The 25,077-nt window shown below is 43.7% G+C and overlaps 2 protein-coding genes across 7 annotated transcripts in view; both read right to left on the reverse strand.

The window, feature by feature from the left end:
• fah (fumarylacetoacetate hydrolase (fumarylacetoacetase)) overlaps positions 1-3,454 on the reverse strand; it is a 77,914-nt gene extending 74,460 nt beyond the window's left edge. Inside the window, exon 1 of the mRNA XM_078241564.1 lies at positions 3,298-3,454. Coding sequence (XP_078097690.1) covers positions 3,298-3,378 — 81 coding nt within the window. The 5' untranslated portion in view covers positions 3,379-3,454. The remainder of the gene's footprint in view (positions 1-3,297) is intronic.
• An 8,902-nt stretch (positions 3,455-12,356) lies between these two features.
• Positions 12,357-25,077, reverse strand: part of zfand6 (zinc finger, AN1-type domain 6) — a 51,265-nt gene continuing 38,544 nt past the window's right edge. For all 6 annotated transcript variants that reach the window (XM_078241566.1, XM_078241567.1, XM_078241571.1 and 3 more), the window contains 3 exons: positions 16,068-16,177; positions 14,636-14,752; positions 12,357-13,239 (listed from right to left, as the gene is read on the reverse strand). In XM_078241566.1, the coding sequence (XP_078097692.1) occupies positions 13,091-13,239; positions 14,636-14,752; positions 16,068-16,177 (376 nt within the window). In that variant the 3' untranslated portion in view covers positions 12,357-13,090. The remainder of the gene's footprint in view (positions 13,240-14,635; positions 14,753-16,067; positions 16,178-25,077) is intronic.

The following is a 25,077-nucleotide window of genomic DNA, read 5'->3' on the forward strand; positions in this document are numbered from 1 at the left end:
GATATATTACTCATGTCTTTGTGAAGACAGAAACAAAGTATGAATTTAGTTCCTCAGCCATTTTTGTTCCCCGTCATGAATTCCCCTGTTTCTGACTGTGAGGGGCCTACGTTTGTTTTTGTCAATCTTTTTCTCTTTATATACCTATAGAAACTTTTATATTTTATGTTCCCCACTAGCTTACCTTCAAACTTTATTGTCCCCTTCTAATTCAATTCCTTGGTCCTCCTTTGCTGGATTTTAAACTGCTCCCAATCCTTGCATCTATTGCTTTTCCTTGCCAATTTGTATGCTTCTTTGAATCTAATACTATTTTTAATTTTCCTTTTAAGCCATAGTTTAGCCATAGCTCCCTTTCCACTCTTGCGCCAAGCAGGAATAAACAACTTCTGGAGTTCACCTATTCATTCCTTGAATGCCTGCCATTGCCTGTCCAGTGTCTTTCCTTTCAGTAATGTTTCCCAGTCCATCATGGCCAATTCATATCTCATTCCATCATAGTTACCTTTATTGAGATTCAGGACTCTGGTCCCAGAATCAACTACCTCACTATCCATCTTGACAAAGAATTCTACCATATTATGGTCACTCATCCCCAAGAATTCTCTCACAACTAGGTTGCCAACCAATCCTTTCTCAGGATGGTGCTCCCTTGTTGGGTCCTCAATGTATTGGTCCAGAAAACCATCCCGTATACACTCCAGGAATTCCTGTTCTGTGACCTTATCTTGACATGCAATCCTCGCCTCACAGGGTTGGGGCAATATTGGCACATCACTGGAGAGATGGGACAGATAAATCTATTGTGTACTCAGCTCGGAGCCTATGGGATGTTGAGCAGAAGTAGTCCCAGATAGAGAAACAGGGTTTGTCTGCTGCCAATCCTGCTCCTGTTTAAGCCAAGGTTCATATTGTAAATCATTAACATATTTTCAGCCGTAATCTTTATTCCCAAATATTTTTTTGAAGATCCTGTTAATGTTCTGACAATGATTGTTGATGAGGTCCACTTCCTGACAGCAAGGCAAAGACATCACCCTTCTATTGACACAGATCTTGCGACAATATCTGTGAGGATCAAAGCAGTGCCAGCAGAGTGCTCGCTTCACATTGCTCTTTGACTGTGGAAGGTGAGGCCATGCGCTTTGCCTGCAAGTGGATTCACTCACCCAGAGAATAAATGTAAATTTATTTCAATGCTCTCTTGTGACCACATTGCGAAAAGTTTTTTCACAACATGTTCCTCATAATGACGGTGGGGTACACAAAACTTTGTGAAATCTCTGACTATTTGCTCATGTTGCTATTGCATTTTGAACAGTCAGCCTCTTGCAGCTAGATCATATTACACCTTCTCGAAAATTATCCCTGGAGATAACCGAGATGTCTCTTCACTCCCTCTACGATATTCTAGCATGTACAATACTATATGTCTTTAAACCTGTGTGCATGCCCTCTCCCTCCGCATTATCCAGCCTTACCCTGGCTTAACCTGGTATGGAGGGGCTTAGTTATGAGGAGAGATTGGGTAAACTGGGGTTGTTCTCACTGGAAAGACGCAGGATGAGGGGAGACTTAATAGAGGTGTATAAAATTATGAAAGGCATAGATAGGGTGAACGGTGGGAAGCTTTTCCCCAGGTCGGTGGTGACGTTCACGAGGGGTCATAGGTTCAAGGTGAAGGGGGGGGGAGGTTTAACACAGATATCAGAAGGACATATTTTACACAGAGGGTGGTGGGGGCCTGGAATGCGCTGCCATGCAAGGTGGAGGCGGACACACTGGGAATGTTTAAGACTTATCTAGATAGCCATATGAACGGAGTGGGAATGGAGGAATACAAAAGAATGGTCTAGTTTGGACCAGGGAGCGGCACGGGCTTGGAGGGCCAAAGGGCCTGTTCCTGTGCTGTATTGTTCTTTGTTCTAACCCTCACTGTGTCACTTCACAGAATTGTTACGGTGCATAAGGAGGCCATTTGGCCCATTGTGTCTGCATTGGCTCTCTATTATGATTTAGTGTCATTCTCCTGCCTCTTCCCCCTCCCTTGTTTCTATTCAAATAATGCCCTCTTGAAGCCTTGATGGATCCAGCTTCCACCTCATTTCCAGGCAGTGATCCAGACTCCCAACAACTCGCTGTATGAGAATGCTTTTTCTCAAATCGTATTTGCTTCTTTTGTAAATCACTTTAAATCTGTGCCCTCTCGTTCTCGATTCTTCTATGATCAGGAACAATTTCTCCCTATCTACTCTGTCCAGCCCCCTCATGATTTTGAAGATCTCTGTCCTCTTAACCTTCTTCTCTCCCAGGAGAACAGTCCCAACCTCTCCAATCAACCCTCATCACTGAAGCTTCTCATCCCTGGAACCATTTTTTGTAAAGCTCTTCTGCTCTCTCTCCAGTAAGAAGTTTAACAACACCAGGTTAAAGTCCAACAGGTTTATTTGGTAGCAAAAGCCACACAAGCTTTCGGAGCTCTAAGCCCCTTCTTCAGGTGAGTGGGAATTCTGAAGAAGGGGCTTAGAGCTCCGAAAGCTTGTGTGGCTTTTGCTACCAAATAAACCTGTTGGACTTTAACCTGGTGTTGTTAAACTTCTTACTGTGTTTACCCCAGTCCAACGCCGGCATCTCCACATCATCTCTCTCCAGTGTGACAAGGCCAATAGAGTAGCGACACTAGTGGAGAATCTGAAGATCAGACAGAAGCTCTGGAACAGGTTGAACTGACAGTAACCCAGTCTCACAATCCCCAGTACCACCCCGAGGGAGACTGTTTGGGAGGCCACCATGCGATGTTAAACAAAGGTTCCATCTGCCCTCTCAGGTGGGCATCCAGTATTCCACAGCACTAGCTCATAGGCTAGGCAGAGACATTCTCCCTGGTGTTCAGGCCAATAATCATCACTTCAAACAGATCTTTCTGCGAATCTCTTGTGATTAATTAAGTCTGCATCCCAGGAAGTGAAATATTTCACTTTTGGGATGTCCTGAAGATGTGTAGGTGCTATATAAATTCAAGTTCTGAAGCTCAATAGTAGATGGACATTGTACCAGGAACTAGACAGTTTTGAAACGATATTCCCAAACAAAACAAACTGATCAGGAAGTAACACAAGCACTGGGGAGTGTGGGGATTTTTATTCTGTGTCAGTCTGAGTCACAGACAACCAGCTTGTCTCCAGTGCCTCACTGGCGCTTAAAGTTGTTGAAAACTTCGGGTTAAAGTTTGTCCATTTCAGCCAGACTGACTGAACACGGCCCCCTTTCCCCTGAAATAGCCGAATATTCACTTACATTGTTCCCAGTGGAAAAGACCCCGAAAGGAAGGTTCTGCAGCGGGAAGTGCGAGTGTTCTGCTACTTTCACAAAGGACATGTTTGCAGTTGTGAAACGGGGCGAAGGGGCCGCTTGTCTTGTCTGCGTGGTTAAAGTTTAAACATTGAGCAGCACCAATCAGTGTGGCGAGAGCAGCCAGAGGCAGGAACTGCCCACTCTCCTGTCTGCTCAATATGTCCAACGTTAGTCAGCAAAGTGGCTTCTGGAAAGCACTACCCAACTCTAAAACACACAATTATCTGGCGAATTAAGTTTATAACCAAGATATAATAACAGGATGCAAACGTTTTCCATCAGTCTCAGGTCTGACATGTGCAGCATACTTAACATTTACAGTATTTCAGCACCGATACAGGCCATTCGGCCCATCTGTGCTCCACTCCAGCCTTCCCCCCACCCCTCCTGCTCTCTAAGGCGGCCATTAGCAGAACTTTGCCATCCTGTGTTTGAACTAGCTTCCCGATTAACACATCCATGCCAGTCACTTCAACAGTTCCTTGGGGTTCTTCGCATTCTCTGGGTAAACAAGTTTCTCTTGCATGTGGATTTATTGGTGACCGTTTTAGATTAAGCCCTCTGGCCTGATCTCCCTTCAAGCAGCAATATCACAATTTTACAACTATTCCATCAAAACTTTTCATATTCTTAAAGACCCTGACATCGCTTAGTCTATTTGTTTCGAGAGGTAAGCACTCCAGCCTGTTCATTCTTTCCTGATTGGTATAACCTCTGGCATCATCCCGGTCATTCTATTTTGCACCCTCTCTAGAGAGTCCATATGATGTTAATAATACAGACGCCAGCATTGCTCACAGTCTTCCAATTGTTTACCAATAGAATTTCTACACAAGTTTAACATAACTTCTGAAGCAGATTCATACAGATTGGAAATGCTAACTCTGTTTGCTTCTCCTTCTCAGGCCTGCTGAGTTGAACCTGCTGTAATGACTCAGGAAGCCCGGCTGGAAAGGAACATAGCTTATTACAGAATGCAAAGTAAAACCACTACCGTGGTGTACACCCTGCCTGGGATACAGTTCAGCAGGCCCTGAATGTAAGAGACTGAGCGAGTGTGTGAGGGTGAGTGCGAGAGACTGAATGTGTGAGGGTGAGTGCGAGAGACTGAGTGTTGATTTGATTTATTGTCACATGTATTAGTATACAGTGAAAAGCATTGTTTCTTGCACGCTACACAGACAAAGGGTACCGTTCATAGAGAAGGAAAGGAAAGAGTGCAGAATGTTCCAGCCATAGCTAGGGTGTAGAGCAAGATCAACTTAATAGGAGGTAAGTCCATTCAAAAGTCTGATGGCAGCAGGAAACAGCTGTTCTGGCATCGGTTGGTACGTGACAATAGATTTTTGTGTCTTTTTCCTGATGGTAGATGGTGGAAGAGAAAATGTCCGGGGCTGCTATTTAGAGGCAACGGGAAGTGTAGACAGTGTCAACGGATGGGAGGCTGGTTTGCGTGATGAACTGGGCTTCCTTCATGACCCTTTGTAGTTTCTTGTGGTCTTAGTCAGTGCAAGTGCCATACTGACCTGTGTAACAACGACAAAGGATGCTTTCTATGTTGCATCTGTAAAAGTTGGTGAGAGCTGTAGGGGACATGCTGAATTTCCTTAGCCTCCTGAGAAAGTAGAGGCATTGGTGGGTTTTCTTAACTATAGCGTCGGCATGGAGGGACAGAACAGGCTGTTGGTGATCTGGACAACTAGAAACTTGAAATTCTCGACCATTTCCACTCCAGCCCCATTGATGTAGACAGGGGCATGTTCTCCACTACACTTCTTGAAGTCAATGACTATATCCTTCATTTTACTGACATTGAGGGCAAGATTATTGTCGTTGCACCAATTCATCAGATTCTCTCCCTTTCCTGCACACCATCTCGCCATTGTCTGAGATCTGGCCCATCACTACGGTGATGTCATCAGCAAACTTGAAAATCGAGTTGGAGAGGAACTTGACACACAGTCATAGTGTATAAGGAGTATAGTAGGGGGCTGAGGACACAGCCTTGTTGGGCACAGATGTTGAGGATAATCGTGGAGGGGGTGTTGTTGCCTATCATTACTGATTGCCGTCTGTGAGTTAGGAATTTCAGGATCCAGTCAGAGGTTGGAGACGAGCCCTAGACCACAGAGTTTGGAGGTGAGTTTTGTGGGAATAATAGTGTTGAAGGCTGAGCTGTAGTCAATAAATAGGAGCCTGACATAGGTTATCTAGGTGTTCCAGGGTTGAGTGCAGGGCCAGGGAGATGCCGTCTGCTGTGGACCTGTTGCAGCAGTAAACGAACTGTAGTGGATCCAGGCAATCCGGGAGGCCAGAATTGATTCGTGCCATGACTAACCTTTGGAAGCACTTCATAATGATGGGTGTCAGAGCCACTGGATGATAGTCATTAAGGCACACTGCTTGGCTTTTCCTTGGTACCGGGATGATGGTTGTCTTCTTGAAGCAGATAGGGACCTCAGATTGTTGTAAAGAGAGGTTGAAGATGCCTGTGAATACCCCCGCCAGCTGATCCGCACAGGATCTGAGTGCTTGTCCAGGGACCCCATTCGGGCCAGTCGCTTTCCGTGGGTTGGCTTTTGAGAAAGCTGCTCTGACATCTGCAATGGTGACCTTGGATACAGGTTCACCTGAGGCTTCTGGGATGGAGGGCGTGCTCTCGCTGACCTCTTGCTCAGAATAGGCATAGAATGCATTAAGGAGGGGTGCGTTGGAGCTGGCGATTTTACATGCCTTCATCTTGTAGCCTGCTATGTCTTGCAGACCTTGCCATAGTCAGCGGGGGTCTGTATGGCTAACCTGGGACTTTGGCTTGGTCTGCTACTGTCTTTTGGCATCTTTGATGAATCTCCGTAGATCATATCTGGATTTCATAGAATCATACAGTGCAGAAAGAGGCCATTCGGCCTATCGAGTGCACCAACCACAATCCCACCCAGGCCCTATCCCCACTAATCCCTCTAACCTATGCATCCCGGGACACTAATGGGCAATTTAGAATGGCCAATCAACCTAGCCCGCACATCTTTGGACTGTGGGAGGAAACCCACGCAAACACAGGGAGAATGTGCAAACTCCACACAGACAGTGACCCAAGCAGGGAATCGAACCCAGGTCCCTGGAGCTGTGAAGCAGCAGTGCTAACCACTGTGCTACCGACTTGAACACCTCAATCCTGAACTTCAAGCAGTGGGTATCACTGTTCATCCATGATTTCCGATTGGGAAACATATGGATTTGGTTCTTTGGCACAGTCCTCTACTTACTAATGAAATGTGCAGGGGCAAGTGTGTGTCTGCCTTATGTCTAGCTCAGGTTTCCCATTCACCCCCACACTGACCACCTCACTGACCCCCTCCCAACCCCCCCCCCTCCCCACTGACTCCCTCCCACCCCCTCCCCACTCACCCCCTCTCCCCCCCCCCCCCCCCACTGACGAAGGTGCAGCGCTCCGAAAGCTAATAGCATTTGCTACCAAATAAACTTGTTGGACTTTAACCTGGTGTTGTTAAAACTCTTACACAAGTCAAATATCCAGAGCAATCCTGCAATTTGCTGTGTAAAATGATCAGAATATTTTTGATTCACCTGCCATCATGCCAATTTGTTTGGAATGTTGACCTTCACCAAGTGCTGGGCAGCTCCAGTGAGTACGATTGGCACAGAAATAGAATCAACAGCGCAGGAGGCAGCCATTTGGCCCCTCGTGTCTGCACCGACTATAACCTCACCCAGACCCTATCACCATAACCCCACTCAGTTCCTAACCCCATACATTTACCCTAGCTAGTCCCTCTGACACGAAGGGCCAATTTAGCATGGCCAATCTCACCCGCACATTTTTGGAGTGGGAGAAAACTTGAGCACCCGGAGGAAACCCATGCGGACACGGGGAGAATGTGCAAACTCCACACAGTGACCCAAGCTGGGAATTGACTCCAGGTCCCTGGCGCAGTGAGGCAGCAGTGCTAACCACTGTGCTGCCCAGTGTAGTGCAATAGTGCAAGCTTCACTCAGGCTGCAATTAAAATTCTGTCCTTGCTTCATAGTGATGCTGGGTTTACATAGGATGTTATCGTTTACTCCTATTGATCTTACACAAAGCTATTAGAGTATATTACCACACATCCTTTGTCGCCGAGTTTGAGAGCTAGGAATCACTGAAATACAAACTAATGATATAGCAGTACATTTGAGATTGGTATTGATTCTAACTCAAGATGCAACACCAAGGGGTAATGATCCACTTCTTTCAATAGGTAGTGAATCTAATTTTTTTCCTGTAGAGGCAGGATCATTAATAATGTTCAAGGCTGAGATAGATATTTTTAATTAGTAAGGGAATGAAGGGTTTTGAGGATAAGACAGGAAAGTGAAGTTAAGGACTATCAGATCGTCACTATCTCATTGAATGGCAGAGCAGACTTGATGATCTGAATGGCTTGCTTCTGTTCATACATCTTGTCGCATTACCTTAACCACTCATGCCAGCCTTAGTAAAATTAACATTCCCCAAGAGCACCAGTTTTTAGTTGCTTTTATCAGTTTAATTATCTAGGACAAATATGGGTTTGATATGTGCATTGACACAAGCTCATTTATTTCAGATGTTAGTTGTTATCAATTATTGTCATGTCTATGAGTGTTCATTTGTTTTCCGGTCTTCCTAGTGCATCCAGAATACAATTTCTATTCATACTAGATTACTTCAGAATAACCTAACAGTCAATTAAGGACTTTTGAAATGCAGTTACTGTTATAACAGAGAATGCAGCAGCCAATCTGTGTGCACATTTACAAAAAGCAACAAAATTTGCTTGTAAACGCAAGAATATCTAAACCAGAGAATGTTTTTCACTAAGTGAAGCTGATTGAGAGTACATTAGGCAGGACAGAGAAAGACATACCCTGCTCTTCAAAATCTCTACATATATGTTCTTTAAGTTTGTTAGTGTCACAAGTAGGCTTGCATTAACACCATAATAAGTTACTGTGAAAATCCCCTAGTCGCCACACTTTGGCACCTGTTCGGGTACATGAGGGAGAATTTAGCATGGCCAATGCACTTAACTCGCAAATCTTTCGGACTGTGGAAGGAAACCAGAGTACCCGGAGGAAACCCACACAGTCACAGGGAGAACGTGCAGACTCCACACAGACGGTGACCCAAGCCAGGAATTGAACCAGAGTCCCTGGCTCTGAGGCAGCAGCGCTAACCACTGCGTGGCACTAAAAGAAAGTGGATTTTATTTTGTCACAGTAAAACAGCAATTTCCACAAGTTTCCCAAGTAAAATCTGCACTCTTGTGCTGAAAGTGGGATGGCATGACACAGAACCGGTGATTCATCCCTGCTGAAGCTTTGGTATGAGGGATAGCATATAATATTGTCTATTGTGAAAGTTAGTAAATCCACAATGCCAGACCAAAAGCAAGGCTAAAACTAAATCAAATTTATTTACAAGTATTATACAGAAGCAGAAAGACAGCGCAAGAAACTAGTACAATACTTGTCTTACACAATACATAAATGCTTGCAAAGCTCAAGTTCCTTGTAGTTTGTTTTAGTAGCTTTCAACTGAGTATCTGTTAGACATTAATGAGAAATTGACAATCACACAAAGCTTACTAATTGCCTACTCTGGTTAAGGCAAGGTTTGACTTTACTGATTCTTCTCAATGATCAACTGATGTCAACTATTTGTAACTCGTAGGTAAAGATGATGTAAACCTCGACAATCAGATGGTCCAATTTGCTTTTAATATTCTTAGTTCTCTTCCATTTGGAAGAGAACAAAGTGTAAATTTACATATTTGTCAGCAATGGAAACTATTCCTCAGATTGGAACATCAACTCCAAACATTGGCAGATACCCATTGTCCTTTAATAGGAGAAATACTATGATTAGCTGCTAAAACCAAGTTTCTGTATCCTGTAAGTAGCTGGGCTCTGGTCTCCAAATTGAATTTTAATAGGAAGACTGTGACTATAACAGTAATTTCTAAAATACATTAACCCTATCTACAGTCATATAAAAATATAATACAGAAATCATAGTCAGATAGTCACATTCTTAGAAAGTGAAAGTTTACAAAATACATAATCACGCTCATGCCCACCTTCTAGTTGAAACTGCAGAAAATTTGGATACATTCAATAATTATGGAAGAAGCTGTCTACACAATGAAGATCTTTCAAAACTCGCACAAGTTATCGATATTCAAATCTAATGATATCCAACTGAAACAAAACAAGTTAATTTCCATGAAATGTAGTTATCTTTATTCGTGGAAGCACCATTTGGTATGCCAGAAAATACATTTAATCAAACAAAAATAAAGCAAATGATATGCTTGCTGCTTAAGGGCAGTTATATAATTACGTTGCAATCACTGTAAAAGGATTTTGCTACATAACAATAATGACCTTAACTTGAGTCAGACCTAATGTTTCAATGTCGTTATCAGGCACATGATGTGCTTGGACACGGGGCATTCTCAGATCTGAACACTGACCAAAACGGAACAGATTTCAAGGAAGTTTTGAGAACGTGACCTCTTTTGATGCATTTAAACTTTGCTGACTGGGATGCAAGTGTGTACAGACAATGATGTTCTCTAGCCTTCAGAGCTGGATTTGCAAGCCGGCCGCAGAAACAAATGGCCAGCCAGAGGCTACAATTCCCCGTCGTGCTTTACTGATCGGAGAGTCAATTTCTGCAGCACAATGTTAGAATGACTCAATGTGATACATTTTCTGGAAATCAGGTCACTGTCCCAAAGGTTACCCTGATGGTAGAAAACATTAGTACTTTCGAAAAGTATAAATATTTGGTTCAAAAGGTTTTCTTTGCTTCGGATGACATAGGTTCAATCGCCAATTGTCCCCACCCCATAGTTAACTGCAGGGATGCTCGAATTAGATTAAAGTATTTGAAGCTTGGGGAGGTGCCAGCCTCGGCTCCTATTCATTTATGCTTCAGCTGCAAAACACACATGCGGCTGCGATGAAAGGACCGACTTGGCTGTTATGGCCACTATACTCAAAAAGCTCACCACATCTATTGCTCCTGGGTTGCGAGACAATAGAGAGTCACCAGGTAACTATTGCCGACTGCACACTTAAACAAGAGTATCGACAGAACTGGGCCAGGGAAAGAAACACTCCCACTGCTTTCAACTTGCAGTTCAAGTTAGTTTGTCTCATTGTTACAGTTCCGAGTCAACATTACGCACTGAAAAAAAACTCGACTGTCATTACCTCCTTTCAACATTGCACATGTTTGGTTCACATTTTTTTTTATTCGGTTCTCTGGAAACCAATGTTACGCAGCCAGCTGCTCCAGTGCTTAAAGTCAAAATTTCTAAGAACATCAGGAACAAAGCTACATTTTTGCCTATAATTGTTTGAAGATTCAGTAACAAGTCACTAAAAAAGTGCACTGTAAAGGATTAACAAGGAAAACTGCAGTGTTTAAAACTGAATCGCTCTGCAAGTACCATACAACAAAGAACCATAGAAGCCCTACAGTGCAGAAAGAGGCCATTTGGCCCATCGAGTCTACACCGACCACAATCCCACCCAGGCCCTACCCCCATATCCCTACATATTTACCCACTAATCCCTCTAACCTACGCATCTCAGGACACGAAGGGGCAATTTTTAGCATGGCCAATCAACCCAACCCACACATCTTTGGGCCGTGGGAGGAAACCAGAGCACCCGGAGGAAACCCACGCAGACACGAGGAGAATGTGCAAACTCCACACAGTGACCCAAGCTGGGAATCGAACCCAGGTCCCTGGAGCTATGAAGCAGCAGTGCTAACCACCGGTAGCAGTGGTTAGCACTGCTGCTTCACAGCTCCAGGGACCTGGGTTCGATTCCCGGCTTGGGTCACAGTCTATGTGGAGTTTGCACATTCTCCTCGTGCCTGCGTGGGTTTCCTCCGGGTGCTCTGGTTTCCTCCCACAGTCCAAAGCTGTGCGGGTTAGGTTGATTGGCCATGCTAAAATTGCCCCTTAGTGTCCTGAGATGCGTAGGTTAGAGGGATTAGCAGGTAAATATGTAGGGATATGGGGGTAGGGCTTGGGTGGGATTGTGGTCAGTGCAGACTCGATGGGCCAAATGGCCTCTTTCCGCACTGTAGGGTTTCTATGATTCTGAAGAACATTCGGCAAAGAATATCATTTCAGAAACTAACATCGCTTTAAAATACAATCCTCTTTAAATATGTATCCATGTGAAATGAATTTCAGTTGTGCCAGTAGCATTACCTACTGCAAAATGTAGCGCCACAAGATGAAAAGCTACGTATATGGCTCCTACAGTGTATAAAGCTGCAAGTTTCTGTACCCAGTGAAATGTACACACACACAAAACTAATTAGAAGTACTTTCAGCTAAACGGAGGGTGGCAGGGGTGAGAAGAGAACATTTGGACCAGAGTCCCATTTTTGAACATTGCTGAAAAGGCGGACATGTTGCTAAAGCTTTTAAATCTTGCACTCACCAGGACAACCTCAAGAATGCCAAATTGCAAACGATCACAGCACTGCAGGAGAAAAGGTCACCGATAGGTCCGAAAATTAAGTTGTTTCTGATTGGCCAAAGCATTGCCATGGAGAAAGCGGGGGGGGGGGGGGGGGGGGCGGGGACTCTAGGCTCCTCAAGCTCCTGGATATTACAAAAATATGCAAGGGTTGAACATATTCCCTTTCGTTTGTAGAGAACGGATTCCTGCGGATGTCACTCCCAGCAAGTGTGTATGAGCCACATGGCAATGCTTCAATCAGAATCGACAACCAATCGGCACCTTTTCCTCCTGCAATATAAATTGTGGTCATTTGAAATTTAGCATTATTTTGTTTGACCTGATGAGCACAAGATGGAAAAGCTTCAGCATTATGTCTCTTTTCAGCAACATTCAAGTTCTGCACTACCAAGCGACAGTTCCATTTTATTTCAAGGCACAGATAGGAGTTCGCTACTATAATTTTTTTTAAAACAATCAGTAGTTTTCCTTTATAACTTTATTTAATCAAAATTAAGACAGTGAATAAACTAACGTAAGTACAGCACAATTACCATCTTGTGTTTCATGTATGCTCAGGATTAAGCATTACTGCATTTTCTGATTAAACTTGTTGCCAGCATGGATGTGCATATAGGCTTTTCAATTCAGGATATATACTATAAAAATCATAAACCACATACACTTGTTTAAGTACATAAATAATTACTGAGATGGAGCAAACAAGCTATGATGCCAACACATGGGGCCTGTCTAATGAATGGAACAAAGCAGTGATTACAGTTACTGATGGGCCTGTTTGTGATACTGCCTTGTTAGAAGTCGGGCTGTAGAGAAAGGCCACATAAACAAAAGGAAGAAATGCAAAATTTGAGACATGCACATAATATTGGAAAAATGCTGCCCTCCAAATGTTTCTACTTTTAAAAAAAAAGAGCCCGACATTTAACTAAGACTGAAATGGCTGCAAATAACTTGCACCTAAATATGCTGTAATTTTCCAATCACAGAACATTCAAAAAAAGTGAAAGAAATTTTCAGTCTGTTCAAATTCTATTGTTCATGGCATGCATGATTTAAGGATCTATGCAAGCAAGTACAATGCTCCAAACTCCCAGAATGAACTACAAAGCTCAGCTTATCCTCTCCGCTGTTTAATTAGGTTCACGTGGTTTAAAAGAAAAAATTTAATGTAAGTAGCAGTTCAAATCTTCTGGATCTTCTCTCCAACTACAACAGGATTTTCTTTCCTTATTTTTTCAGCAGCGTCAGCTTTGTAATCATAAGGACAACTGTGCTTATCAGAATAACGATGTAATCCACAGAACAAGTTTCCACATCTGCAATCAAATCCTGCAAAACAAAAACAGAGTTAAAACTTGTATCCATAACTTTAGAACTGGGTGGAAGAACAAACACTGTCACATCTGACTCACTGTTACTTGCTTTCAACAAGTAGGTTATGTTGTAACGGTGTTTTCTCCCCCTCCCCCCACCCCCCCACACTTCATTCAATTTTCTTACCCAATATTTATGACTGAAACTGTATTATGCAGTGCCCTGATCATATCTTGAGGCATCTGAAGTGCTCCAAAAGATCACGAGGAGTCGGAGAAGGAGTAGGCCATTCAGCCCCTCACTGAAGCTTGCTCTGCCATTCAATAAGATTATGGCTGAACGGATTGTGGCTTTAACTCCAACATTCTACTTGTACTCCTCTCATAACCACGATCAAAAATCGGTCTAACTTAGCCTTGAATACATTCAATGACCCAGCATCCACTGCTCGCTGGGGCAAAGAGTAATCCAAATGCTAACAACCCTTAGAGGACATTCCCCCTGAGCTGAGTCTTAATGGAGATCCCTTGCCTGCTAGTTCTGGATTCCTCCAGGAGGGGAAATACTCTCTCAGCCACATCCACCCAGAATCTAATGTTCAATAAGATCATCTCCCATTCTTCTTCTAGACTTCAATGTATAAAGGCCCCAGCTGCTCAACTATTTCTCATAAGACAAACACTTCACCACTGGAATTAGTCTCATGAGCCTTCTCTGACCTGCTTCCACTTCAAGGATGTCTCTCCTTGAGTAAGACGACCAAAATTGTACACAGTATTCTAGATGATTATTGCAGGACCTTTCTTACAACCCCCCATTTATTGATGATCTCCTGTATTATTACTGTTCGAGGGCCAATAAACTACTCCCACCAGTAACTTCTTCCTTTCATTATTTATCTCCACCCAAACTAATTCTAAATCTTGAACTTCCGAATCAAGATCATTTCACACCATTGTGCTGATCTCATCATTTATTAACAGAGCTACCATTTCCCTTTCCTTCTCTCCTGACCTTCTGAAAAGACAAATACCCTTTAATATTCAGGTCCGGTGAGTGATTTCTGAAGGGCAGTCACTTACGTGACAAAATGTGACAATCAATTTGTGCAGAGTAAAAATTCGAATTAAACTACTCACAAAGAGTTTGTGACTTTTTCCCCAACTTAAGTAGACACACAACAGGAAGTTAATAAGGTGAATTAAACAAGTGAGAAGTTCAAGACATTGGTAAAATGATCATCATCATTTGTGTATTCTAGTACCAAGACACAACCAGTCAGTCTCTCAGGGGTTTTCCCCTGTAGGGTACACACCCTAGACCTGAATTCTTGCCCAATTGATCTCTCAGGGGTTTGCCCCTTTATGTACATACCCCAGACCCGAATTCCAGCCTAACTGACCATACTGACCTGTTAGTCCCACTTTTTTTCGGCAGGTAAAACAACGATTCTTCTTCTGTTTGGGTTTTTCAGGGGACTTGTCCTGCCCATCAGAAGAAGTCTGTGCAATTTCTTCAGATGTGGAAGCTTTAACAGATAATTATAAATTTGATCAATCAAAAACCTGTACATGGATCATATGCAGCGCCCCTATGGGGAAAGGTGGAAGAAAGAGAAGGGAAAACCGCCACAGTATTATGTACACACAGTATACATCCCAAGAAGAAAGTTTTACCTAGATCTGTGTATGCCTCCTCTATTTTTCTCTTAGTCCTCCGTGAAACCTCCTCCAGCGGTATGCAGTCATCTGCCTCACTCTCTGTGCTAGCATCATAGCTGTACCCTGTGTCTGTGTTCTTGGACGAGCTGGAGTAATCTGAACAGTCTTCGCCATTATTCCCCACTAATGATCTGTCACAACTGTCCAGCGTTGCTCTCTCTAACAGTAGATTCCCACCCAAATCTGCCACAAGAATCAGACCAGTTGAAATTTCAAGCACTTTTTCCTTTACTCCGATACCACTCTACCATTTTAATCAGGTTGGAATATGTTTTAATAAAGGGAATTTTACTATTACCAGCAGACAAGTGTGAAAACATTAAATATTGGCCAAGTGAAAAGTTTAATTCTCATGCAATTAATCTAAAAGTTGTAAAAACAATTTTCTGTTTTATTCAATTCTATTTCCCCTTCTTTAAGATGCCCAAATGGCTATTCTTCATGTGAGCCTGATATCAGGAGGCTATTCAGCCATAGAGAGCATCACAGCCAAACCTGACTGATCCAGCCTTCTCTTCACATGCACACAGGGACACAATCTTGCGGATATGCAAATTGACATTATACTGGGGCAGGAGTTCCGGATGATTTCCCTCAGTGCAACTGGTAGCCTAGTGTATGCAACAAGTCAACATAAAGAATGGGCACCAGATGCATAATAATGTTCCACGTGGATATCGAGGCAGGGGTTGGGGTGGGTGGAGGGGAGGTAAAAGAGAGAAGTGAGGAGAGTGGATAGGGGAAATAGAAAAGAAAGGAGAGAAAGGTGAGTGGAAAAGAGAAAGAGAGAAGAGAGACTATTGATCTTGAAAGTGAATCTGAGCAGCCCGGAACAAATTTGAAATTGGAGGTGGAGATTCTGCTCGATTAAAAGTGATTGCATTGCAAATGCCCCACACCCGATGTGACTGAGGAACTGTTCAGACACATTAGGCACCCTAGACTACATCATTTACTCTCCTAAAAGTACCTTCAATCATATCTCTCCCACAGTATTGAGCATAGGATGACTACCATCTAACAAGTACCTAATGGGCATGCTATCATTTTGTGTGTTCAAGCGGATTTAAACCTGTGCATTTATCTTATGGTACGGAAATAATATTGGAAAAGGAGAATTACCCTGCAATTCTTTTTTAGTAATTTCTTGGTTATCTTCTGTATGGTCCCCATCACTCTGGGGATTTGTTACTGATTCACGGGATAGTAGCAGCAGCTGGTTGGACACTGATCTGCAAAAGGAAGCAGAAAAAAAAAATTGCTTAAAAATAGTAAAATACAACAGGTAGAGTTTAGCCTATAACTGACAAGTGACAAGAACTTTCTAAGCATCCCGGAATATATCAGCAGCTAACTTTACACAGCTCCATTTTCTGCTTTGGCTGTCATGATTTGCTCCCACACTTGTTTGCACTATCCAGCAGCCCTTTGAATACTGCAACGAGTTAAGCACTGATCAGCACACATCGCACTGCTCGAGAACAGAATAGAATTTCTCTATTATTCTGTCTGGGAAATGCAGGGCCTCAGGCACAGCTTGGAGGGAAATGGCAGGGAGAGCAGTTAGATCAGGTATCTTCCCCCATTGCACCACCAGCACATCTGCAGTATACGCAGGCACAACACTACTCTTTAGTGAGGCAGACGGTGGGATTGGGGCTCTTGTGTGCAATTCTGGTCGTCACACTACCAGAAGGATGTGGATGCATCGAGAGGGTACAGGAGAGGTTACCAGGGTGTTGCCTGGTCTGGAGGGTATTAGCTACGAGGAAAGGTTGGATAAACGCGGTTTGTTCTCACTGGAACAACAGAGATTCAGAGGTGACCTGATCGAGGTTTACAAGATTATGAGTGGCATGGAGAGAGTGGATAGTCAGATGACTTCTCTACCCCTGGAAAGAGCAAGTACTAGGTTTAAGATGCATGGGGAAAAGTTTAGATTGTTTTTTTTTAGACAGGGTGGTGAATGGCTGGAACGCGCTGCCTGGGAAGGTGGTGGGAGCAGGTACGATAGCGGCATTTAAGGGGCAACTAGATGAATACATGAATAGGATGGGAATGGAAGGATACGGACTCCGCAAGTGCGTATAGTTTTAGTTTAGTTAGAGCATCATGATTAGGCAGGCTTGGAGGGCAGAAGAGCCTGTTCCTGTGCTGTACTTTTCTTTGTTCTTTCTGACAACCCATCTCAGACTCCTGATCACATCTCTTCAGGCATCCTTTTGTTGCAAGACCAGTTAGCAACAAGCCTCTCCTGGCCTCTTACAGATGCAGTGCACAGCAGATACTGCGCATCTGTCAGGTGCAGTAACCTGCAAGGCACGGACCAGGTGTAGCTTTGGAATCATAACAAACCACCTCACTCTCAATCCAAACTCCAAAAACCCAGTTGTCCCTCTTTTCAACAAGAAATTTACTCATCCCCATTTAAAAACTTATGCAACCGCACACGGAAATTTAACAATTTCTGTTCTTGTTCCCACACACACTGCAATATTTTAAACTTCATTTGTTAACTTATTAGCAAGTATCTCTCCCACCAATAGTAATCCTTTCCTGTATTCCTTTCTGCCATCCCTATCTGAAAAATACCTTCCATTTTATGCTACAGGCCCTAATTCTCTACCAAATCTCTTATCTAGCACTAGGTAAAGGCATTTCTGGAAATCTATGTAAACATAAATCGGCTGCATCCCCCTGTTCATACTTTTCTATTGCATCAGGCTAGTCAACCATGACCTCCTTTTACAAATCCCTAATCAGCTCAGCTGAGTATTGACTTAATTTACCCTGAAACAAGGCCAACTGGTCAACAATGCTTGGTTTACCCTGTTGTGAATAAAAACATTTGTTCTCCTCCAGTGCATCTAATGAGTTCTGAAAGATCATGGATGACGTCTCTACTACTTCCTCATTAATCAATGTGTATCATATGGTGCTTGAGACATGACCTTTACTGACCTCACTTCTTTATTAATTCAACTATTAGTTGTCTTTCCTGTACCTCCGCGCTGCAATACCAAAATATTCCTTAAGCCACTCGCCCATTTCTTTACCTACAATAATCTGTTAGATTTAGAAGACTTCCTGTAAAACATAGAATCCCTACAGTGCAGATGGTGGCTATTTGGCCCATCGAGTCTGCATCGAACATAATCCCACCCAGGCCCTATCCCCACGACCCCATGCATTTACCCTAGCTTGCCCCTCTTCCACTAAGGGGCAATTTAGCGGAGCCAATCCACTTAACCTGCACATCTTTGGACTGTGGGAGGAAACCCTCGCAGACCCGGAGAACGTGCAAACTCCACACAGTGACCCAAGCTGGGAATCAAACCCCGGTCTCTGGCGCTGTAAGGCGGTGGTGCTAACCACTGTGCCGCCCCGTCTAGAGACGCATGAGGTAGACAAAGCTCTTGTTTATATCTGTTTTCCATACGTGGCTTATTGTCTAGGATCAGATCACAAGATCAAAGGCTCGAGGAGCCTGCTCCTAAGTCATATATATGTTCATATGTTTTTCTTGAAGAGCACCACTCTGCATCAAGCACGGCTGACAATGAGCCTCTGCCACCCTTATTGCCTGTCACAAGCATGTTAGAAGGATTTGTAGGTTGACAGTCAACCGGTTTGGCCACTTGAATACACCCACTGCAGCAAGTCCTGGAGTGGAACTTGAACCCAGAGCTTAGAACCAGAGAAATATTACGGCATAGAGGTCACTCATTTTAATCCCACTTTCCAGCACCTCACCTATGGCCTTGTATGTTAGAGCACCTCTGGTGCAGAACAGGTACCTTTTAAATGTGTAGTGTTTCAGCATCATCACCAATTCAGAATTCCAGATGCCCACCATTCTCTGGGTAGAGGTTTTCCTCATGTCCCCTCTAATCCTCTACCAATCAATGCCCCTTGGAAACTGACCCCTCCGCTATGGGTAAACATGTTTCTCCTGTTGGCCCTACCTAGGTCCCTCAATTTTGTACACCTCAATTAGGTCACCCATCAGCCTGTTCCAAGGACAATAATGCTAGCCTGTCTGATCATAGCTGCAATTTCCAAGCCCTGGCAAAATTCTTGTACATCTCTGTACCTTCTCCAGAGCAATTATGTCCTTCCAGTAATGTGGTGCCTAGAACTCTACACAAAATTCCAGCGGTGGTCAAACCAACGTTTTATACAGTTCCATCATTACATCCCTGCTTTTGTATTCAATATCGCACTCAAAGGAAAACTTTCCATGTGCTTTATCACCTTGTCCACCTGTCCTGCCACCTTTAGGGACCTGTGGACACGCACTCCAAGGCCACACTTCCTCAGCCCCTCTCAATATCTTCTCGTTTATTCAATATTCTCTTGCTATGTTTGCCCTCCTCAAATGCCATTACCTCACTCATTCTTTGAGGTAACAAGGAAGTTAGATAAAGGAGAGCCAGTGGATATGGATTTATTTAGATTTCCAGAAGACCTTCGATAAGGTGTGGCGTAGGAGACTGTTAAATAAGTTAAGTGCCCATGGTGTTAAGGGTAAGATCCTGGCATGGATAGAGGATTGGTTGACTGGCAGATGGCAGAGAGTGGGGATAAAGGGGTCTTTTTCAGGATGGCAGCCGGTGACTAATGGTGTGCCTCAGGGATCAGTGCTGGGACCACAACTTTTCACAATATACATTAATGATTTGGAGGAAGGAACTGAAGGCACTGTTGCTAAGTTTGCAGATGATACAAAGATATGCAGAGAGACAGGTAGTATTGAGGAAGCAGGGGGGCTGCTGAGAACTTAGATAGGTTAGGAGAATGGGCAAAGAAGTGGCAGATGGAATACAATGTAGGAAAGTGTGAGGTTATGCACTTTGGAAGAAGGAATGGAGGCATAGACTATTTCCTAAATGGGAAAATGCTTAGGAAACCGGAAACACAAAGGGACTTGGCAGTCATTGTTCAAGATTCTCTTAAGGTTAACGTGCAGGTTCGGTCGGCAGTTAGGAAGGCAAATGCAATGTTAGCATTCATGTCGAGAGGGCTAAAATACAAGAGCAGGGATGTACTTCTGAGGCTGTATAAGGCTCTGGCCAGGCCCCATTTGGAGTATTGTGAGCAGTTTTGGGCCCTGTATCCAAGGAAGGATGTGCTGGCCTTGGAAAAGGTCCAGAGGAGGTTCACAAGAATGATCCCTGGAATGAAGAGCTTGTCGTATGAGGAATGGTTGAGGACTCTGGGTCTGTACTCATTGGAGTTTAGAAGGATGAGGGGAGATCTTATTGAAACTTACAGGATAAAGTTTATTTATTAGTCACAAGTAAGGCTTACATTAACACTGCAATGAAGTTACTATGAAGTTCCCCTAGTCGCCACAGTCTAGCGCCTGTTCGGTTCAATGCACCTAACCAGCACGTCTTTCAGGACGTGGGAGGAAACCGGAGCACCTGGAGGAAACCCATGCAAACACGGGGAGAACGTGCAAACTCCACACAGACAGTGACCCAAGCCGGGAATCGAACCTGGGTCCCTGGTGCTGTGAAGCAGCAGTGCTAACCACTGTGCTACCATGCCTGGATAGAGTGGACATGGAGAGGGTGTTTCCACTAGTAGGAAAAACTAGAACCAGAGGGCACAACCTCAGGATAAAGGGATGATCCTTTAAAACAGAGATGAGGAGGAATTTCTTCAGCCAGAGAGAGGTGAATCTGTGGAAGCCAGGTCATTGAATGTCTTTAGGACAGAGATAGATAGGTTCTTGATTAATAAGGGGGTCAGGGGTTATGGGGAAAAGGCAGGAGAACAGGGATGAGAAAAATATCAGCCATGATTGAATGGCGGAGCAGACTAGATGGACCAAGAGGCCTAATTCTGCTCCTATATCTTATGGTCTCACACTTCTCTGGATTGAATTCCATTTGCCAGTTTCCCGCTTACTCAACCAGACCATTGATATTCTGGAGTTGACAGCTATCCTCTTCACCATCAGCTACACAGCCAATTTTTCTGTCATCTGCAAATTTCCCAATCAAGTCTCCCACACTTAAGTCCAAACCATTAATATATACAACAAATGGCAAAGGACCCTACACCGAGCCCTGTGGAATACCACTGGAAGCAAAACTGCTTTCCATGTGCAGAAACATCCATCGACCATTACCCTTTGTTTCCTGTCACTGAGTCAACTTTGGATCCAACCTGCTATCTTCCCCTGTATCCCATGGGATTTCACTTATTTGACCAGTCTGCCACGTGGAACCTTGTTAAATGCCTTACTGATATCCATGTAGATGACATCCACTGCACTACCCTTGTCAATTCTCCTCGTTACTAACCTAAATCAAATTGAGAAAGACACAATCTTCCTCTAAGAAAATCATGCTATTTCTGATCAATCCTTTGCTTTCCCTGATCAATCCATGCCTAAGCGACAGTTTATACAATCTCTCAATTAATTCCAATAACTACTAAAGTCAGACTGACTGCCCTTTAATTATCTGGCCTACCCCTTTCATCCTTTTTAGATAATGGTACAACATTTGCTGACATCCAATTCTCTGGTACCTCACCTGTATCTAGTGAGAATTGGAAAATGATGCTCAGAACATCCACCATTTCCTCGCTGGTTTCTTTCAACAGCCTGGATACAATCCGCCTTTAAGGATACCAGTCCCTCCAGTAAATCCCCTCTCACCATGCTTATTGTATCTTATATTTCACATTTCTCCTCTAACTAGAATCTCTGCATTATCCCTCCCCTTAGTGAAGACAGGGACAAAGTACTCATCGAGAACCCTGCCCACATCTTCTGAATCAATGCATAAGTTACCATGGGCATCTGATAAGCTCTACCCTCTCCTTAATTATCTTCTCGCTTTTAATGTACTGTAAAATATCTTGGGGTTTTCTTTGACTTTACCTGCCAATATTCTCTCTTTGCTTTCCAAATTTCCTTTTTCACTTCACCCTGTATTTTCTATACTCCTCTAGGTTTTCTAAAATATTAAGCATTTTGAGACTTTCATAAGTTCTCTTTTCGGTTTTATCTTACCCTGTATGCTCCTTGACAACCAGGGCGCTCTAGATTTGGCAGTACCACCCTTTTTATTTCTGGGGACATGCCAACACTGTGCCCATAGAATCTCACTTTTGAAATTGTTTTCTGGAAGGTGTACACCAGTCCTCCTTCACTACCTCACGTTTCAGCTTTGCAAAATTTGTCTTCCCCCAGTTTAGAACTCTTACTCCTGTTCTTTGTATTTTTTCCAAAATGATGTTAAATCTAACTATATTATGGTCGCTATCGCCAAAATGCTCCCTCACTGCTAGTGCATCCACTTTCCCAGCTTCATTTCCTTAGAGTAAATATAGAATGGCACCCCTCTCATTGGGCTTGTTACGTGCTGGCTAAAAAACTCTCCCGATTGCAGCTTCTGGCTCAGAGGGGCTCCAGAAGACCTCCTACCATAAATCTCACCATGTTCATTTTTTGGTTCCATCGCTTCTTACATAAAATCCTCCACTTAGAAATTCCAGAATTCTGTGAACAGTTTTGGCCCCTTAGCTAAGGAAAGACACTGGCATTGGAGGCAGTAAGAAGTTTAACAACACCAGGTTAAAGTCCAACAGGTTTATTTGGTAGCAAAAGCCACACAAGCTTTCGAAGCTCTAAGCCCCTTCTTCAGGTGAGTGGGAATTCTGTTCACAAACAGAGCTTATAAAGACACAGACTCAATTTACATGAATAATGGTTGGAATGCGAATACTTACAACTAATCCAGTCTTTAAGAAACAAAACAATGGGAGTGGAGAGAGCATCAAGACAGGCTAAAAAGATGTGTATTGTCTCCAGACAAGACAGCCAGTGAAACTCTGCAGGTCCACGCAACTGTGGGAGTTACAAATAGTGTGACATGAACCCAATATCCCGGTTGAGGCCGTCCTTGTGTGTGCGGAACTTGGCTATCAGTTTCTGCTCAGCGACTCTGCGCGGTCGTGTGTCGCGAAGGCCGCCTTGGAGAACGCTTACCCGAATATCAGAGGCCGAATGCCCGTGACCGCTGAAGTGCTCCCCAACAGGAAGAGAACAGTCTTGCCTGGTGATTGTCGAGCGGCAGCCCAGAGAAGGTTCACTAGGTTAATCCCGGGTATGGGGATTTCCTTATGAAGAGAGGTTGAGTAGGTTGGACCTATACTCATTGGAGTTTAGAAGGAGAGATGACCTTATTGAGACAAATTGGATTCTCAGAGGCTTGGCAAGATAGATACTGAGAGGTTGTTTTCCCTTATGGGAGATCCTAGGACTGGAGGCAATAATCTCAGAGTAAAGGGCCACCCATTTAAGACAGAGATGAGGAGGAATTTCTTCTCTCAGAGGGGAGTGAATCTGTGGAATTCTTTACCATAGAGGGCTGTACAGGCTGGGTCGTTAACTATGTTCAAGGCCGAGATAGACAGATTTTTAATCGGTAAGGGAATAAAGGGTTATGGGGATAAGGCAGGAAAATGCATTTGAGGATTATCACTACATCAGATCAGTCATGATTTCACTGAATGGCAGGACAGACTCTTTGGGCTGAATGGCCTAATTCTGCTCCCATGTCTTATGATCCGATGGGTTTATGGTCTTATGATCTCTTTGCTCTGAGTAAATGCTACGCAACGGGATTCCGTTACCATCACCCTGATCCTCTTCCAATCTGTGATGGGGTTTTGTATCTTTAAGTGTTGCTGGCGTATCCAATCTGGAGAGCCAACAGGAATTCAGAGCTGTACGATTTTCAAGTTTTCATTAAAGTTACTCCCTTGGTGCTCTGACAATATCACAATAGCAGGTCAATTGCTATTTGGATTTAGCTTCATTAGGGGCAACCTTTTGCACATTGCACATCCCATGTCCACAGGCTTAGAAATGCAACTGGTGAGAATCCTAGGCGAGCTGGCAGCCTGTCTCAAAGCCATGTGCTGCTGCAAAGTTTGACAGGCAAGTAACCATACCCATAGAACCATAGAAAATTACAGCTCAGAAACAGGCCTTTTGGCCCTTCTTGTCTGTGCCGAACCATTTTATGCCTAGTCCCACTGACCTGCACTTGGACCATATCCCTCCACACCCCTCTCATCCATGAACCCGTCCAAGTTTTTCTTAAATGTTAAAAGTGACCCCGCATTTACCACTTTATCCGGCAGCTCATTCCACACTCCCACCACTCTCTGCGTGAAGAAGCCCCCCCCTAATATTCCCTTTAAACTTTTCTCCTTCCACCCTTAACCCATGCCCTCTGGTTTTTTTCTCCCCTAGCCTCAGCGGAAAAAGCCTGCTTGCATTCACTCTATCTATACCCATCAAAATCTTATACACCTCTATCAAATCTCCCCTCAATCTTCTACGCTCCAGGGAATAAAGTCCCAACCTATTCAATCTCTCTCTGTAACTCAGCTTCTCAAGTCCCGGCAACATCCTTGTGAACCTTCTCTGCACTCTTTCAATCTTATTTACATCCTTCCTGTAACTAGGTGACCAAAACTGTACACAATACTCCAAATTTGGCCTCACCAATGCCTTATATAAACTTACCATAACACTCCAACTTTTATACTCGATACTCCGATTTATAAAGGCCAATGTACCAAAGGCACTCTTTACGACCCTATCCACCTGTGACGTCACTTTTAGGGAACTCTGTACCTGTATTCCCAGATCCCTCTGTTCAACTGCACTCTTCAGAGTCCTACCATTTACCGAGTACATTCTTCTTTGGTTTGTCCTTCCAAAGTGCAATATCTCACACTTGTCTGCGTTAAATTCCATTTGCCATTTTTCAGCCCATTTTTCTAGTTGGTCCAAATCCCTCTGCAAGCTTTGAAAACCTTCCTCACTGTCCACTACACCTCCAATCTTTGTATCATCAGCAAACTTGCTGATCCAATTTACCACATTATCATCCAGGTCATTGATATAGATGACAAACAACAATGGACCCAACACCGATCCCTGCGGCACACCACTAGTCACAGGCCTCCACTCAGAGAAGCAATCCTCCACAACCACTCTCTGGCTTCTTCCATTGATGTGGAGATGCCGGCGTTGGACTGGGGTAAGCACAGTAAGAAGTCTCACAACACCAGGTTAAAGTCCAAAGGTTGGACTTTA

Source organism: Mustelus asterias, chromosome 24 (assembly GCF_964213995.1).
Source record: "Mustelus asterias chromosome 24, sMusAst1.hap1.1, whole genome shotgun sequence".
Lineage (NCBI taxonomy): Eukaryota > Metazoa > Chordata > Chondrichthyes > Carcharhiniformes > Triakidae > Mustelus > Mustelus asterias.